Genomic DNA, 18,969 nt, shown 5'->3' with positions numbered 1-18,969 from the left:
CAGTACCACCAAAAGAGAGAGGGGTGGGGGGAGACAAAAGTAAAATGCTCAAAAATGTTTCTGAGATTGTGCTCTGAATTTCCAATTTGAGTTTATATGCATCTTATAGATAGTACCTTTGGTGGTGTTTCTTTTTTTTGGGGGGGTTACTCTCAAATTTCTATCATTTTATATTGATCAGCATGAGATCAGTATTTTTCTTCCTGGTCCTTAGGCCTCTACAGAGGCTTGCTTAGGCCTTTTCTTAAATAGCTGTTTCCAGCGCCCGGCGTGGTGGCGCACGCTTGTAATCCCGCGCTTGGGAGGCGGAGACAGGAGGATCGCGCAGGTTCGAAGAGACAGGAGGATCGCGCAGGTTCGAAGCCAGCCGCGCTGGCTTAAGAGACTCTATTTCTTAATACAAAGTATAAAATAGGTCTGGAAGTGTAGCCCAGAGGTAGAAGGGCTTCCAGGAACCCACCACCAAAAAAAAACAAAAACAAACAACAAAAAAAACACCTGTTTCCTTTCATTTTGTTTCTGTTTTTCTTTCCCCCTCTTCCAACTAATTCTCCACGGTTCAAATAGTAGTAAATACAAGAAAGTGGCCAAGAACATCCCACAGGGGTGCAATTTAGACCCTGTTTCAAAAGAAAACAGGACTGGGGATACAGCTCCGAGGTCAGATGCCCCTGGGTTCAATCCCTAGTACCAGCAAAAAGAAAAAGAAAAAAAAATCTGATTTCAAAGGTGTTATCATCGCACGAGAAACAAACACAAGTATTAGGCACGTCAGGTTTTGAACAAACAAAAAACCCAGCAAGACAAGAGCAGGCAGCTGTCACTGCTACTAATAATGCACCTGCTGGTCGGCCTCCAGGGCTGGCTAGGCACAGTTCTGGTCCTGCCGGCTCTGTTGCCTTGACACCCAAGGCACTTGTTTCCTGCTTAATACAAGATCTGGAGGAGGCTGAAGCAGGAAGATTACAAGATTGAGGACAGCCTCAGCGATTGAGCGAGACCCTGTTTTAAACTAAAGAGGGCAGCCTGGTGTGGTGTGCACACTAATAATCCAAGGGTTTGGGAGGCTGAGATAGGAGGATCACGGTTCGAGGACAGCCTCAGCTACTACTTAGTGAAGCCCTTTGGGATTCAGTGAGACCTGTTTCGAAATAAAGAATAAAAAACAGGGCTGGGTGTGTGGCTCGAAGTAGAATGCCCCTGGGTTCCATCCCCAGTACCCCCCAAAATAAATAGAGGGCCAGGGGGGGTACAGTTCAGTGGTAGAGCATCCCCTGAATTTAACTCTTGGTTCTACCTACAAAATATTTAAAGTGGGGTGAAATTGTCACTATTTCAAAAATATAATTTAAAAATTAATTTCAGCTAGGTGTGATGGGGCACCCCTGTAATCCTAGTACATTATGGCTGAGACAGCAGGTTCGAGGCCAGCACCAGCAACTGAGTGAGACTTTGTTTAAAAAAATTTAAAAATAAGGTTGGGGGTATAGCTCAGGGGCAGAATACTCTTGGGTTCAATTCCCAGTAACACACACACATACACACACACATACACACACATACATACACACACATACACACACATACATACACACACACACACATACACCCATTTTATTTTCCCATTTTGAAAAAAAAAATGAAGTCTCAAATGTGAAAACATAGTTTATTTTCTCATTCAGACTCTTCCGTAGTTTATTTTTACAAAATAGCAGACAAAATTTGTTTTCTTGTTTTAATACAGAATATGTAATCCCTATTGAAATATATATATTTATATCTCTATGTAGCACTTAGTTATAAACACACAGCAAAGGCCGCATCACTTAAATGGCAGCGTGTTTGACACACCACTAGGATATCATCAGGAGCTAAACATTGTTTGCAGCTGAAATATAGAAAGTCTCTGATGCTTGGCGTCAAACCAGTATCTACAAAAGCTAGTCAAAAAAACTGCCACCACCTACAAAGAAAGCAGCTTTACAAGTTTGCTGTCATGCCATACTAAAGACTCGAAATGCTAGAAAGTCAGAGAGAACTGATCGCGCCAGTGAACTGCAGCAGGTGGACTGAGTTAGAATCTGAAGACGCACGCTCCGGAACCCAAGAGGGGGGCTTCTGAATCCTCGGCTGCTGATTTCTTCATGGTCAACCACCTCTTAATCCAGGTTCAGATCGGGCCCCAAATCACCTAACTGTGATACAGGGAAGTTGTATACGGACTTTCCTCCTCTCTGAAAAAGAGAAATGCAGCATAAATCAGTATTTAAAACTATATTCAGAGCCAGGCGTGGTGGCGCACGCTTGTAATCCCCGCGCTTGGGAGGCTGAGACAGGAGGATCGCAGAGGTTCGAAGCCAGCCTCAGCTACTTAGAGAGGCTCTCAGCAACTTAGTGAGACCCTGTTTCCAAATAAAGTATAAAATAGGGCTGGGAGTATAGCCCGGAGGTATAAAGCCTCTGGGTTCTGCCCTCAGTACCACACACACACACACACACACACACACACACACACAACTATATTCAGAAAACTAAAACATAAACACATTATACAGCTTAATATTCACTTGCTGAAGAAGGGCAGGGGTGTATCAACTCAGAGTATTTACATGACTTGAAAGCTGTGCAAAGACAAATGTTCATAAGGCACACTTCATTGTCTCGATTATTGGAATAAATAATCAGGTTTTTTTGTTTTGTTTTGTTTTTGGTGGTACTAGGGATGAAACCCAGGGGCACTCTACCTCTGAGCTATACACCCAGACCTATTTCTTATTCTTTATTTTGAAACAGGGTCTCACTGAGTTGCAAAGGGCCTCACTAAGTAGCTGAGGCTGTCTGTGAACCGCGATCCTCCCGTCTCAGCCTCCCGAATGCTGGGATTACAAGCGTGCGCCACCAAGCCCAGCGGAACCAATATTTTAAACCATAAAAAATTATTATATAGTAGTTGAACCTGGGCATCCATTTCAGTATCAAGCTCCCCAGGAGCAAGGGAGAAAACAGAAACACGAAATCATAAAGGAAGAAGGAAACCAATTCCGCAGGAGAGAAAGGTGTGCTCTGGTATCAAGTTAACAAGCACAGAATAAAGCTAATAGAAATCTTTTGTAGAAAATAGTAGATAACAAAAAAACAGACAACATCATTGTTGACAAAATCTCTAAGGGTCAGTTCTTTGCAGGTTTTCTCTAGGGCCCTGCCGGCCTCCAAGGTATCAGCGAGATGTAGCTACCTGGCTGTTCACCAGCACCGCTAGCTGGACACTGACACGATTACAGCAAGGAAGCCAGCCTGACATAATGAGAAATAAGCAAGAGCCCTGGACAGATAAACCGGCGTGGTGGCCCACGCCTGCAATCCCAGAGCTTGGGAGGCTGAGACGGGAGGGTCGCAGGTTCAAAGCCAGCCTCGGCAACTTAGTGAGGATCTCAGCAACCTAGCAAGACCCTGTTTCAAAATAAAAAATAAAATAAGGCTGGGGTGTATAGCTCAGAGGTAGAGAGACGCTGGGTTCAATCCCCAATACACACACACACACACACACACACACACGCGCGCGCGCGCGCGGCCTTATGCAGCATGCTCTGTGTAGATTTCATATACTAAAATGCCTAAGTGAGCCGTGGTGGCACACCCTTGTAATCCCAGTACTTAGGAGGCTGAGACAGGAGGATCGCGGGTTTAAAGCCAGCCTCGGCAACTTAGTGAGACCCTGTTTCCAAATAAGAAAATGAAAAGGGCTGGGGAGGGGTGTAGCTTGGAGGTAGAATGCCCCTGAGTTCTGATAGGTTAGGTCCCCCTCCTCCCACGTGACCCCACAGCGGGGACAACAGGCAGAACCCTGGAAGCCAGAAGCGGAGATATCACGAGACTCCGGGTGCCTCCAGACTCCAAACATCACATACTCCAGAGGTCATGAGACTACAGATGTCAGGAGAATCAGCATGCCCATAAAACATCAACACTTCAGCTCTGCCACGTGGCCCAGCCCGTCGATTGGGACTACGCAGGGCTCTCCAAACATGTGGCTCGTTGGTCCCGTCCCCCACGATCTGCTAACTCCCCGAGGGTGACGGGTCCGAATAAAGCAGCAGCTTTTGATAACCTGGCTGGTATTTTACCTCCTTCACAACTCCCTAGCTTCATTTTCAACATTTCAAGTTCTATCCCCAGTAAACCGGGCGTGGTGGCGCACACTTGGAATCCCAGCATTCGGGAAGCTGAGACCTGGAGGATCACGGTTCACAGACAGCCTCAGCTACTTAGTGAAGCCCTCTGCAAGAGTGAGACCCATTTTCAAAATAAAGAATAAAAAATAGGGCAGGGGGTGTAGCTTGGAGGTCGAATGCCCCTGGGTTCCATCCCAGACCCGCAAAAAAAAAAAAAAAAAAAAAAAAAGTTCTATCCCCAGTACCACAATAAATAAATAAATAAATAATAAAATGCCTTCCTAGAATTAAAAAATATATTTTTTGGTACTGGGGATGGAACCCAGGGACATTCTATCTCTGAGCTACACCCCAAACCCCATTTTTTTGTTCTTTATTTTGAAACAAGGCCTCACTAAGTAGTTGAGGCTGACCACGAATCTGAGACCCTCCTGTCTCCGCCTCCCAAGTACTGGGATTACAAGTGTGCGCCACCACGCCCGGCTAAAAATAATTTTTTTTAAAAAAGCCAGGTCAAGCCGGGCGTGGTGGCGCACACTTGTAATCCCCGCACTTGGGAGGCTGAGACAGGAGGATCGCGCAGGTTAGAAGCCAGGCGCGCTGGCTTAAGAGACCCTGTTTCCAAATAAAATATAAAATAGGTCTGGGAGTGTAGCCCGGAAGTAGAAGGGTTCCATCACCAGTACCACCAAAAAAAAAAAAAAAAAAAAAGAGCCAAGTCAAATTAAGAGTCATTTATTCAGCCTCTGACCTTTGTACCAGGAAGTTCTTACCTGTTCTCTTCTTTTAGTTTCTTGGCTGCCTGGGTTGATAACTTAATCTGCAAGTCAAGTCTCTGTAGGAAATCTTTGGCTGACACTTCCTCGGGCGGTGCGGGCTGAATATCAGATTCCTGAGGACTAGGTGGCGGGAGGTCTTCCTCGGCCAGCACCGGCTCCTCTTCACGAGAAAGACTCTTATCGAGAGTTTCGCTTTCTGGGGAATCAATGGAGTTCAGTCCATTAAACACCAAAGGCTTCTCTGATATAATTGGGATGTTCAAAGTTTTCTTCAGAAATATACAGTCATTGGTAAACAGTTTATTGGCTCTTTTAATGTGTTCCATCTATAATATAAAACAGAAGAGACAGAGTTACGTATAACCAAGCCCAGGAGCGGAGTTTATCAAACAACAGAGAACTGCAAATATTCGTGAGCGCTGTTGTGCAGTGCTATCTGCGGATTCAGGGATCCTCGCTCGAGCTGGGCGTGGCGGTGCACACCTGTAAGCTCAGTACTCGGAAGGCAGTGCAGGTGAAAGGCCGACCTGACTCAGCGACACCCTGCTTCAAAAGAAAAAATGAAAAGAGCGGTGGTGTAGCTTGGAGGTAGAACGTTTCTGGGTTCAAACTCTAGTAACACACACACACACACACACACACACACACACACACACACACGGCTTTACTCACTTTGATCATCTTCTCTCCAGGTACCTAGTTATCTCAGGAGATGTTATAAAATTCTGTTTCCTAATTTTAGAAAAGAAAGGTTCATTTATATCTCCCCCCAACTGTATTATTTCTGCTACAAGGCATCTTTTGGCATTAGTGGCCCTAAATCTTTAAGGTTAAAAATATAATTTTTTTTTTGTGTGTGTGTATAATACTGGGAATGGAACCCGGGGCCTTCTACCAATAGGCTACACTCCCAGACCTATTTTCTATTTTATCTGGAAACAGGGTCTCACTAAGTTGCTGAGAGCCTCACTAAGTAGCTGAGGCTGGCTTCGAACCTGTGCGATCCTCCTGTCTCAGCCTCCCAAGTACTGGGATTACAAGCGTGCGCCACCACGCCCGGCTCATAGAAGTTTTTATAACCTCTTTTCTCATAACTGGTGGGCATCTCCCCCAAACCACAGAGATAGCAAAGAGATGAGACAGGGGAAATGGGATTTTCACTTGCTGTTATTTCGTTTAACCTTCACAACTGCTCTATAATCTAGATGTGATCAGCTCCTGTTCACAAACGAGGAAATAGAGATTTAAGAAAGTAAAGCAACCTACCCAGCCCGCGGTGCTAGTAACCCGGAGAGGACTCCAGCCATGCTGGGCTGAGCCCGCTGGAGAAATGTCCACTGGGTCGCTCATCGCACCGTGCTATAACCCATCTCCAGACTTCACCCTCCTCGCTAGGGAGCCCACAGCATCCTAGGTGCTCCGTGAGCGCTGCGGCATCTTATTTTTCCAACCCTTTCTTGTATGTACGTAGCTGAGACAGTCTGCTGAGATGGCCTTGGAATCTGACAGGCCTGGTTCAAACCCCAGCTTCACCAACACGAAACATATGACCACACGCCCGATACTGATCTCACAGAGTCGGCTTCCTCGCAGAAAAACAGGCACCGCCTGCCCTTCACGGAGATGTTGCAAGGAGTTCATTGTGCGTTATGGTTTGGGTCTGGAATATTCCCCCAAAGCTCGTATATGTGTTGAAAGCATGTCCCCGATACGGCAGGATTCAGAGGTGGGACGTGGCTAGATGGGCCGGTGACTAGGGACAGGGCTTGAGTGACATTATACGTCCCCAGCCCCCTCCTCTTAATCCCTTTGTTTCCAGGCGCCACGATGGAAAAACAGTGTCCCTCCATTATGCTTGTCGTTGCAGGTCTTCCTGGAACCAACTAACTATGGACTGAACCCTGGGACCCTGAGCAAATAAACCTTCCCTTGTATAGATGTACATAGATGTATGTATATATATATATTAGATATGTTCTATAAATGTTAATTTTTTGTGGTACTGGGGATAGAACACAAGGGCATTCTACCTCTAAGCCACACACCCAGCCCTACTTTTTATTCTTTATTTTGAAACAGGGTCTCACTAACACACACACACACACACACACACACACACACACACACAGAATGAATCTGATTTTAACTGTTCTGCATAGGCTTTAAACTCTATAGTAACAACAAAGTATAAAACTGCTATACAAAGAGCCAGGGCAAAAACCAAACAAATAGCCAGGCGTGGTGGCGCACGCTTGTCATCCCAGCATTCTGGAGGCTGAGATAGGAGGATCATGGTTCGCAGACAGCCTCAGTTGCTTAGTGAGGCCCTTTGCAACTCAGTGAGACCCTGTTTCAAATTAAAGAATAAAAAATCAGGCTGGGCGTGTTGCTCGGAGGTAGGATGCCCCTGGGTTCCATCCCCAGTACTGAAATAAGATGAAATAATAGGTCCACTTTGCTTCCTTCAGTTTCAGTTTCTATATGGTTCTCCGGAGGTTTCTCCTGGGCTTACAAACAGGAAGTTCACAGTGACAGCCAAGAGCTGCTCACCTGCCTCCAGAGGCCTGAATCCAACTGGGAGGAGTCAGGATGGAGGAGAAAGCCACAGCCAGACCTAGAATGCCAGGGAAGGGGCCTTTGGGTCTCAGTGAACAAAAGCACAGCCAAGGAAAACTCCCGCCCAAGAAAATGATGTCTGAGGTTTGCACTGTACTTAATGCCAACCTGTACCAAATCATTTCAGTTTCCTAGATCCACTTTCTCAAGTACCTGTGACTCCGATAGAGATGCCCAAACCCTAACCTACATGTAATTCAGTATGAAGCCCCACTACTGGGAGAGGGGAGGAAACCAACAGCCAGTACCAGCAACCACAAGAGTCTTTTGTAGATTTCAGAACTGGCATCAAACAATTTTTTTTTTTTTTTACAGTACTAGGGATAAAACCCAGGGGCATTCTACCTCCAAGCTGCACCCCCAGCCCTATTTTTTATTCTTTATTTTGAAACAGGGTCTCACTAAGTTGCAGAGGGCCTCGCGAAGTAGCTGAGGCTGTCTGAGAACCACGATCCTCTGGTCTCAGCCTCCTGCTGCTGGGATTACAAGGGTGCACCACCGCGCCCGGCTTCAGAGTGACCCTTTTAATGCATAAGTCAGATCGTGTCACTCTTCTGTTCAGCCCTCCCACCAATGGGTCCCAACGAAAAGAAAAAGCCCAATTCTTTTATATGGCTTTTAGGGCCCTACACAATCTGGTCCAACTACACTCCCACTGCGTTCTAAGCACTGGCTATGTGATGGCTCCCACTGTGGGCCTTTGCACCACTGGCTTTCCTTCCGCCTGTAATATTCTTTACTGAACATCAGCATGACTCCTCCCTCATCTCCTCTGCAAGGCCTTCCCTGGCTGCCCCCTTTATTTTTTCTTTTTTTCTTCTTTTTTGGGGGGCGGATGCTTGGGATGGAATCCAGGGGCATTCTGCCTCAGAGCTACACGCCCTGCCAGATTTTTTATTTCTTATTTTGAAACAAAGTCTCACTGAGTTGCAGAGGGCCTCACTAAGTAGCTGGGGCTGTCTGCGAACCGCGATCCTCCTGTATCAGCCTACCAAATGCTGGGATGACAAGCGTGTGCCACCACGCCCCGCTTGAGCGTGACTTTGGACGGCCAGCTTCCGGCTTATTCCCCCTGTACGCCAGGGCTGGCTTCCAGGTCTCCAGGCTCACTACTTATCAGTCTCTGGTCTGCAAACCTCCTGTGCCAGAGCCAGGGCTGGCTCTTGCCAGTCTCCCCACTGAGGACTGAAGGCCCACCTGGGCTCCAGTTGGGGCTGAGGAGCTGCCGCCAGTGGTCAGGCTGTCCTGCATCCCTGATGCTCTAACTCCTCTAAGCAAGACTGCAGAGCGGGACTCTACTCCCTCCAGATGTGGAATGTCCAGGCCAACTTTTGTCTGGACTGACCCTTAATTAATTCCAGGGCCTAGGAACCCACCGCCATGGGCCCCTAACCCCCCATACCTCATCACGGACTCTCTTAAATAATTTAAGTACATTGTAGATGCTCCTGGCAGTGAATATTAGTAACTTAAACCCAGGAACCGGGCGTGGTGGCGCACACTTGTAATTCCAGCATTCGGGAGGCTGAGACAGGAGGATCGCTGTTCACAGACAGCCTCAACTACCTAGTGAAGCCCTTTGCAACTCAGTGAGACCCTGTTCAAAAATAAAGAATAAAAAATAGGGCTGGGGGTGTAGCTTGGAGGTAGAGTGCTCCTGGGTTCCATCCCCAGTACTGCCAAGAAAAAGAAAAAGAAAAAGAAAAGGAAAGAAAGAAACTTAAACTCAGCAAGGCATGGTGGTGCATACCTGTAATCCCAGTGCTTGAGAGTCTGAGATAGGAGGGTTGCAGGTTTGAGGCCAGTCATAGCAACTTGGTGAGACCCTCCACAATTTAGTGAGACCCTAGTTTAAAATTTAAAATAAAGCCAGAAGGCCGGGTGTGGTGGCACACGCTTATAATCCCAGCGCTTGGGAAGCTGAGACAGGAGGATCACATAGGTTCGAGTTTAGCCAGCCTCAGCAACTTAGTGAGACCCTGTTTCCAAATAAAATATAAAATAGGTCTGGGAGTATAGCCCGGAGGTAGAAAGCCCCTGGGTTCTACCCCCAGTACCACAAAAAAAAAAAAAAAAAAAAAAGGCTGGTGGTATAGCTCAGAGGTAGAATACCCCTGAGTTCAATCCCCAATAAATAAAGGAAACTTAAACTCTTTTAGATTTTTTTCTGTTCAGTTAGACAACTTTCTCTTAGCATCTACTAATATCTCATTTACCAAGCCAGATGCAGTGGCACATACTTGGGATCCCAGTACTTGGGGTCACAGCCAGCCTCAGCAGCTTAGTGAGATCCTGTTTCCAATCAAATAGAAAATAGGTCTGGAGGTGGTGTACCTTGGAAGTACAAGGCCCCTGGGTTCCAGCCCCAGTAACACACACACAAAAAAAAAAAAAAAAAAAAAAAAAAAAAAATCTCATTTACCCTAAGTAAATCCAATTAAGATATGCAACAATATTAATTAAAGCAACAGTATCAGTTTACTGTTACTGTTTTTATCACTTTTACTGGTTCTATATAACCATTGGAAAAGTCTCTAAAAACTTCTGGATTATAGTTCAGAGCCAAAGTAATGAATTCCTCGACTGGGTGTGAGCTCCCCAAGACAGGATCAGGCCGTGTCTGGGTGAGCCTGGGGGAATGCTCCCCACCTCTAGTGGGTAAAGGCCAGAGGTGCTGCCAAATACCTCCAAGGCACAGGACAGACTCCTACAACAAAGAATGAGCCTGTCCATGAAGTCCACAGTGCTGAGACTGAGAGACCCTGTAATGGACCATTTATGACTATTATAAATGAGATTATAATTCCCACTTCAGTGTACCTGAGCCTATTATATTAAAGTCAAAAGTCTTTATTTATAAAAGTAATGAAAAATCTTATTTACACTTAAATGAAAAGGTTATAAGTAATTGAAAAGGTTATAATTATTTGAATTATTATAATTATTATAATTATAATTAATTAAAAAGGTTATAACCAAGGTTATAAGTAATTGGGCCTAGCTGGGCATGGTGGTACAAGCCATTAGTTAATCCCAGTACTTAGGAGGCTGAGATAGGAGGATCACAGGTTCAAGACCAGCCTCAGTAACTTAGTGAGGCTCTCAGCAACTTGGTGAGACCCTGTTTCCACATAAAAAAATAAAATTGGCTGAGGGTATAGTTCAGAGGTAGAATGTCCCTGGGTTCAATCCCCAGAAACACACACACACACACACACACACACACGTAATTGTATATATATTAGACAGTACATGGACTTGCCCAAAGGTGGAGACCGTCAGTGAGCAGATGTTTAGGAACCACAAACAACTTAAGGGAAACCACAGAGAGCTGTGGGGCTCAGGGGGACCCCCATGGGAAGAGAAACAGGAAGTGATACTCCTCTGGAAATCAGATTCCTAGATATAGGCACCCTCGCCTCGTATGTAAGATACACAGAAAACTAGACAGAATTGGTCATCACGAAGCTAAGAGAGTTCTCAGTAAGAATGGATATCAGAAGTAACACCTAGAAGCCCAGGGTGGTGGCGCACGCTTGTAATCCCAGCATTCAGGAGGCTGAGACAGGAGATTGCGGTGCATGGACAGTCTCAGCTACTACTTAGTGAGGCCCTCTGCAACTCAGTGAGACCCTGTTTCAAAATAAAGAATCAAAAATAGGGCTGGGGGTGTAGCTTGGAGGAAGAATGCCCCTGGGTTCCATCCCCAGTGCTGGAAGAAAAAAAAAAAAAAAACGCGTAACATCTAGAGAAAAGCAAATGCTTTATACCGTGTTAGTTCAAGCTGGTCTTGATAAATAATCATACCTGGAAAATAGCCTTATCTCTTATCCATCCTCTCATCTGCAAAAAGATTACTTAGACCTACCTTCTAGGCTTTGTTGTGAAAGTCAAATAAAATCAAGATGAGACAGGACAAATGGGGTGCGAAGTGTAGCCACGGACATTTTCCAACTCTCCTTTTCTCTGGCTCTGACCCAAACCAAGACCCTCAGCTGATAGAGAATGGAGCCTTGTAGGACTATATTCACGTTGAGAGAACTCCCAAGAGGGCAGGTGGGGCTGTCCGCGCCATAAGGTCGGTACATAACTGCACAACAAAGTAAATGGCAGCCCGCTATAAACATCTACCTGCTTAACCGTGCAAAATGGCTTACTCTGTCTCCGTCCTCGGTAGAGGGCCAGGAGCTTCGCTTTGACAGCCAGGTCGATAAGATCATCTTTCTTCCTGTGGCTGCCTATTCAGGAAAGAACCCTGAAAACCGCTACAGAACCCAAATGGAAAAAGGCCACCGCGTAGCTCAGAGTTCATTCTAAGTCATGTTAAGGAAACAGTGTGCTCCCTTAGGGGTCCGCGTTCACCCCGGGGGGTAATGCGATCCGCCCAGGACGCACGCACTTGGAAATGTAAACGGCGCAGGCCTGCGGCTCGCCTGGACCGCGGTGCTCGGCTGCTTAGCGACAGGTGTCACCTTCACGGCTGCCGGTGAGCCCCAGCAAGGGTGTCATTCCACTCCCCATAGAACCAGAGGCAGGCAGCGGGCGCAGCGCCGCTGGCTCATCACCAGCCCGTTTACCGGGAAGGAGGGCGCCCGTGGGGTGCAGAGCGGGGGCCGCGAGCCCGAGTGGGGGCCGCGGGGGGCCAGAGCCCGACCCCCGCGGGCCGCCCGGGCCCGGGCACCGGGGGTCACCGCAGGAGGGCTGCGGCCCCGCCCCGCGCGCCCCGCTGCTCACCGTGACCCCGTACTTGAGCGCGATGCCCTGCAGCGTGTCGCCGGCGCGGACGCGGTGCTGCAGCGTGCGCTCCACCGCCAGGGCGCCCGCGCCCAAGGGCGCCCGCACGCTGGCCGTGCTGCCGTACGAGCGGGTCTTGGTGCGCGCCAGGCGCAGCGACAGCGCGGCCTCCTCGGCCTCGGAGCCCGGGCGCGGCGGGCCGCCTTCCCGCAGGGATGGCGCGGGCGAGGCATCCGCCATGGGTCCTGCCGGGCCGCGGGGTGGCGGAGCTCCCAGGGGCGGCGCCTGCTCCTCCTCCTCCCCTTTCCCTCCTCCTCCTCCTCACTCCCCCCCTTCTCTTCTTCCTCCCTTCTCCTCCCCTCCTACTCTCCCTCTCCCTCCCCCCACTCCTCCTCCCTCCTCCTCCTCCTCCTCCCTTCCCCTCCCCCTCCCTCCCTCTCTCCTCCTCCTCCTCCCTCCCCCTCCTCCCCTCCTCTTCCTTCCCCCTCCTCCCCCTCCCCCTCCCTCCTCCCTCACTCCTCCTCCCCCTCCTCCCCCTCCCCCTCCCTCCCTCTCTCTCCTCCTCCTTCTCTCCTCCTCCTCCTCCCGCCCCCTCACTCCTCCTCCTCCCTCCTCCTCCTCCTCCCGCCCCCCCTCACTCCTCCTCCTTCTCTCCTCCTCCTCCTCCTCTTCCCCCCTCACTCCTCCTCCCCTCCTCTTCCTTCCCCTCCTCCCCCTCCCCCTCCCTCCCTCCCTCTCTCTCCTCCTCCTCCTCCTCTTCCCCCCTCACTCCTCCTCCTCCTCCCCTCCTCCTCCTTCCCTCCTCCCCCTCCCCCTCCCTCCCTCTCTCTCCTCCTCCTCCTCCTCCTCTTCCCCCCTCACTCCTCCTCCTTCTCTCCTCCTCCTCCTCCTCCTCCCCCCACCTCCTCACTGGGGCTGCGGGCGCCGGGCTGGGGAGGGGAGCCGCGGACCAGGCATGGCGGGCGCCTGGTCCTAGAGGCCGCGTCTGCAAGGAGGGGAGCAGAGCGCGCTGCAGCCCGGGCGGCCGCTGCACCCCACACTGCCTGCCCGGGGCCAACAGGGGCTCGTCCCCGGGCGCCCTGGGCCCCAGGTGGACCGACCCCTGAACCTGCGCGGCCTCCTTTACTGACTCCCCAGCAGGGGTTAGTGGGATGCTCAGAGCTTCCAGCACTGCTGATGCCAAGGACGCTTCCGTGGAGTAAAAGGGCCTAAATGAGGACCTGAGAGGACAAAAAAGCAGAGGTTATCAAAACTCAGCAGAGTAGATACGTGAAATAAAGGGGCAAGAGACGAGCCTCTAGAAAAGACTGGGTGATGGAGGAATACTTTACAAAATGACCACGGTGTCCACTGACTGCCCAGCAGGGGTTAGTGAGATGCTCAGACCTTCCAGCACTGCCACCAAGGATGCTTCTATCCTCCCCGCCCCCGGGCCCCCGGCGCCCCCCACCTCCAAGTCCAGATCACAGCAGCACGGACATCATCGAACACTTCTTCAGGTCCTTCGCAGCCCCCTGGAATACCTTTCTTTCTTTCTTTCTTTCTTTCTTTCTTTCTTTCTTTCTTTCTTTCTTTCTTTTAGGTCTGGGGATGGAACCCAGGGGCATTCTACCTCTGAGCTACACCCCCAGCCCTATTTTTTATTCTTTATTTTGAAACAGGGTCTCACTGAGTTGCAGAGGGCCTCACTAAGTAGCTGAGGCTGTCCTCCAACAGGAGTCCTCCTGTCTCAGCCTCAAGAATGCTGGGATTACAAGCATGCGCCACCGCGCCTGGCTCCCCCTGGGGCTTCTTTTAATGTGACACCAGGACTCACGATGATGTTTCTAAGGACTGGCAGGCGGCCTCAAACTAACTCTGCAGTTGCTGGCTCTTTGCACACCGATGCCAATTTTAGTCCTAGGCTGCCTTTTTTTTTTTTTTTTTTTTTTTTTAAGGTGGTACTGGGGGTGGAACCCAGAGGCTTTCTCTCCAGGCTATACTCCCAGACCTATTTTATACTTTATTTGGAGACAGGGTCTCACTAAGTTGCTGAGAGCCTCACTAAGTAGCTGAGGCTGGCTTCGAACCTGTGCGATCCTCCTGTCTCAGCCTCCCAAGCGCGGGGATTACAAGCATGCGCCACCATGCCTGGCCTCCTAGGCTGCCTTTAAAACCAGGCTAGCAGGCTGGGCCATGATGGCATACACTTGTGATCCCAGTACTTGGTTCGCGCCCCTGCCCGCAGGGGGTGGGGCCGGAGCTAGGAGGCGGAGCCCGGTGATTCCAGAGGGGACCACCCTCTGTTCAGAGAGACAGAGAGACGGTCTCTCCCCCACCAGCCCCCGCGGCTCCCCACGAATAAAGGCATCCATATCACCTATAATGAATTTCCGCGTGTATCTGTGCGCCAGGGGGACCCGCAATATCTTTCACTTGGTAGGCTAAGACAGGAGGACCGCGGTTCACAACCAGCCTCAGCTACTTAGGCCCTCTGCAACTTAGTGAGACCCTGTTTCAAAATAAAGAATAAATTTAAAAAAATCAAGCCAGGTGTGGTGGTGCACGCTTCTAATCCCCGCACTTGGGAGGCAGAGACAGAAGGATAGCGCAGGTTCAAAGCCAGCCGCGCTGGCTTAAGATACCCTGTTTCCAAATAAAAAGTATATAAAATAGGTCTGGGAGTGTAGCCCAGAGGCAGAAGGGGTTCCAGGAACCCCAGTACCACCAAAAAAAAAAAAAAATCAGGCTGAAGGTGTAGCTCTGAGGTAGAACCCCCCTGAGTTCCATCCCCAGTACCGCAAAAATAAATAAATAAATTTAATTTGATTTTTTTTTTTTTTTTTTTTGGTGGTGGTGGTACTGGGGTTCCTGGAAGCCCTTCTACCTCCGGGCTACACTCCCAGACCTATTTTATTTTTGGAAACAGGGTCTCTTAAGCCAGCGCGGCTGGCTTCAAACCTGTGCGATTCTCCTGTCTCTGCCTCCCAAGCGCAGGGATTACAAGCGTGCGCCACCACGCCCGGCTAATTTGATTTAATTAAAATTTAAAACCAGGCTAGCAACAGTTCATTCTCCTGTCTCCCTACTCAGAATTTACTGTCTGCATCCATTTTTCCCCCTCATTGTTTTTTCTCTTTGACACACTTAAGTCATAACTCCCCTAGTCACTATCATTAAATCTACCAATAAGCCGGGCATGGTGACCCACGCTTATAATTCCAGCATTTAGGAGGCACTGCACGTCAGTGAGATCTTGTTTCAAAATAAAGGATAAAAAATGGGGCTGGAGTATAGCTCGGAGGTAGAATGTCCCTGGGTTCCATCTCGGAGGTAGAATGTCCCTGGGTTCCATCTCCAGTACCACAATAAATAAATAAATAAATAGCCACCAATAGAGCACTTATTTAAGTCACCTGTACTTCCTTCCTTTTTTTTTTTGGGGGGGGGGTCTGGGGCTGGAACCCAGGGGAATTCAACCTTCAAGCTACACCCCCTGCCCTATTTTTTTTTTTTTTTTTTTGGTGGTACTGGGGTTCCTGGAAGCCCTTCTACCTTGAGGTATTGGGGATGGAACCCAGGGGCATTGTACCTCTGAGCTACACCCCCAGTCCTATATTTAATTCTTTTTTTTTTTTTTAAGCAGGGTCGCACTGAGTTGCAAAGGGCCTCACTAAGTATTAGCTTAGTTTGAGGCTGTCTCTGCCTCCCGGATGCTGGGATGACAAGCGCGCGCCTTCACGCCCGGCTCAATTTCTGTTTTGATTAATCATGTTCTGCCCGTATCTCACCTATAATTCTATGTTCCACATATTTCTGCCAAACTCCCACCCCTGGCCTCTGTGTGCCGTGCCCTGCATCTGTAACATTACCCTCCCAAATACACTCTGCCCACTTTAAGGCTTTAAGTTCCTTCTCAAATGATACATCCTCCGTGGTCCTCCGTGGATTTTATTTTTCTGATTCTTCCCAGCTGCCTACCCACACCCCCACCTGCCCAGCCGTCGCTTCTCCGTTGAATCCCAGGAGTGCTTCGTGCCTCCTGTTTGGCTCTGGACGCACTGTGTAGTGTCTGAATCATTTATAGATTTGCCTGATCTCCTCCGCTGATACATGCTACTGGGAGCTAAGTAGGTCGTCCCCAAGCTTTTTAGGTCCAGCGGTACCTAGCTCCTCCATTCACGAGAGCAGCTGAAACGCGGTGTCATAAAAAGATCTTGAAAGCTGAATTATGGTTGTTCAGCTGGAGCCTGCCATGCGTGAACCCTGGGGAGGCTTCCGCGGGCTCCTGCAGGGCTTGTTGCAAGACCCACGAGAGAGGCAGGGCCCCAAGTTCTCAATAGGTAATGTTCCCCAAAAGAAGCATCCTGCCTCCGAAGCGTTTAGCCTAGTAGTTATACAGCATACAACACGTTTTCCACTAAAAAAAAAAAAGATTACCCAAAGACGGGGTGTTTCTATTTGAAGATTAAATAAAGATCTGGGTCGCATGAGGTGTTATCAGGTGTTTAGTGGCAAGAATTCAGTTAATTGGGGATAATACTGCAAGCTATGTGTCCTTTTATGAAGATTCACAGCCCACATTAGAATACTAAAGGCTCTAGTTCTGCCTTAAAGTATTAGATCTTGTTTTCCACAGCATTTCTCAAATTGATTTAACCATAGAAACTTTCCCCATAATGTTTGTACTTTGAGAAACGTTGAGTAAAACCAAACCTTACCTTTTTTGGGGTGGGGGGTACTGGGGTTCCTGGAAGCCCTTCTACCTCTAGGCTACACTCCCAGACCTATTTTTACATTTTTATTTGGAAACAGGGTCTCCTAAGCCAGCGCGCGCGGCTGGCTTCGAACCTGCGCGATCCTCCTGTCTCTGCCTCCCAAGTGCGGGGATTACAAGCGTGCGCCACCACGCCCGGCAATCTTACTCCATTTCTTTGTTAGTTTTGGGTTTGAATTGCTTTTATTTTTCTAGTTTATCAAGAAATAAAGTTAGATTATTGAGTAGCTCTTCTCTTAAAATTTTTTTTTAGGCTTTTATCCGTGTATCATCATTAAAGTAGATAAAAACTGTCCCACTGGAAAGAAAAAAATTGTGAATCACATATGTATGCTTGGAACATATAAATAACTTTCATAAATCAATAATAATAACAACAGATAATCCAACTAAACACTAGGCCTAGTCAGGCATGGTGGTGCATGCCTATAATCCCAGTACTTGGAAGGCTGAAACAGGAGGATCACAGGTTTGAGGTCAACCTCAGCAAATAGCCAGGGTCTCAGCAACTTAGTGATATTCTATTTCAAAATAAAATAGGGTAGGGGTGTAGCTCAGAGGTAGAATACCCCTCGTTTCAATTCTCATTACCAAAAAAAAAAAAAATCCTTGGCAAAGGATTTGAATAGATATTTCTCCAATGTCAATATAAACAGACCATATAAACGCTCATCATTATCAGCCATTGGGAAATGCATATCAAAGTCACAACGGAGCATCACACACACTAAGATGACTACTGTTTGTTTAATTAATTAATTAATTAATTAATTTGCAGTACTGGGGGTGGAACCCAGGGGCATTCTACCTCTGAGCGACACTCCCAGCCCTATTTTTTATTCTTTATTTTGAAACAGGATCTCACTGAGTTGCAGAGGGCCTCACTCAGTAGAGTGGTAGAGCCCCCCTAGGTTCAATCCCCACTACCCCCCCCCCCACACACACACACATTATCAAGTGTTGGTGAAGATGTCAAGAAGCAGGAACTTCTACCAGTGCCAGGTAAAATGTAAACTTCGTACAGAGACTCTGGAAAATACTTTGGTGTTTTATCTCTAACTGACTCAACAAGGGGGATATTTATTATCTCATTTAGCAAGAAATCCAGAAGTAACACCAGAGCTGACTGGTTCACTGACTCCACACCATCACAGACACCAGTCCATCCTGTCTCTTCACTCTGCTGACGTCAGTTTATGGTTTACATCTGGACTGTCCCCCCTAACCTCAGGGCAGCAATGTTCCGAGGTGAAACCATTAAATTATAGCTCTCTAACGTCCCCTGTGGATTGATCGTTTGACGGGTTAATAAACTGCATGGACGTACTGGTGGTAACTGTAGCGAGGTAGAAGAACTAGGGTGCTGGGCCCATGGCTCTGGGGACCATATCTGTCTGGCCCTTGGTCTCTCCTGCTCTGCAATCAGCGTGTTATTTTTGTCTTAAGACTCTAATAGTTAAAAGAAAAATGGTCACTCCATCTTCAGGTCACACAGCCAGTTAGGCAACATCCGGTAGAGATGGTGTTATGTCTCTTTCCCCGTCTCTGTTTAAGAACAAGAGAACCTTTCCCAGGAATTCCTTCAGCAGACCCCTCCTCAGGTCTCTCTGGCAGCCCAGGGTCCTGTGACTACTCTTTTCTTGTGCCAGGCAGTTAAGAGGCTCCGATTCCCTCTGCCCACGATAAGTTTAAGAGTATGTCTCTGAGATGGTACTAGTGCCACCTCCCTGATGGATGAAAAGCCATACAGAATTCTGTAAGAAAAACTAGGAGTGCGAAATGGATGTTGAGTAGGCAGCCAATATCACCTTCTCCTGTTCCCAGTGAGACATGGCGTGGATTCCTTGTGAGTAATTAAACCACTTCATAGAACTGTCATATCTTTTTCTTTTTTTTTTTACTTTCTGTCATA

The 18,969-nt window shown here is 48.2% G+C and overlaps 1 protein-coding gene across 1 annotated transcript; it reads right to left on the bottom strand.

The window, feature by feature from the left end:
* Positions 1-2,191: 2,191 nt before the first annotated feature.
* On the bottom strand, positions 2,192-12,541 carry LYSMD2 (LysM domain containing 2; the record flags this gene model as incomplete). The annotated part of the gene is made up of 3 exons (XM_080706726.1): positions 2,192-2,234; positions 4,946-5,277; positions 12,302-12,541. 3 exons carry the CDS (start codon positions 12,539-12,541, stop codon positions 2,192-2,194), a joined length of 615 nt encoding a protein of 204 aa, XP_080562852.1.
* Between the last annotated feature and the right edge of the window lie 6,428 nt (positions 12,542-18,969).

This window comes from Muscardinus avellanarius (assembly GCF_963383645.1).
Source record: "Muscardinus avellanarius genome assembly, chromosome: 12".
NCBI lineage: Eukaryota > Metazoa > Chordata > Mammalia > Rodentia > Gliridae > Muscardinus > Muscardinus avellanarius.
The sequence above is the reverse complement of the archived record's forward strand: the minus strand, read 5'-3'. Positions and strand labels throughout refer to the sequence as shown.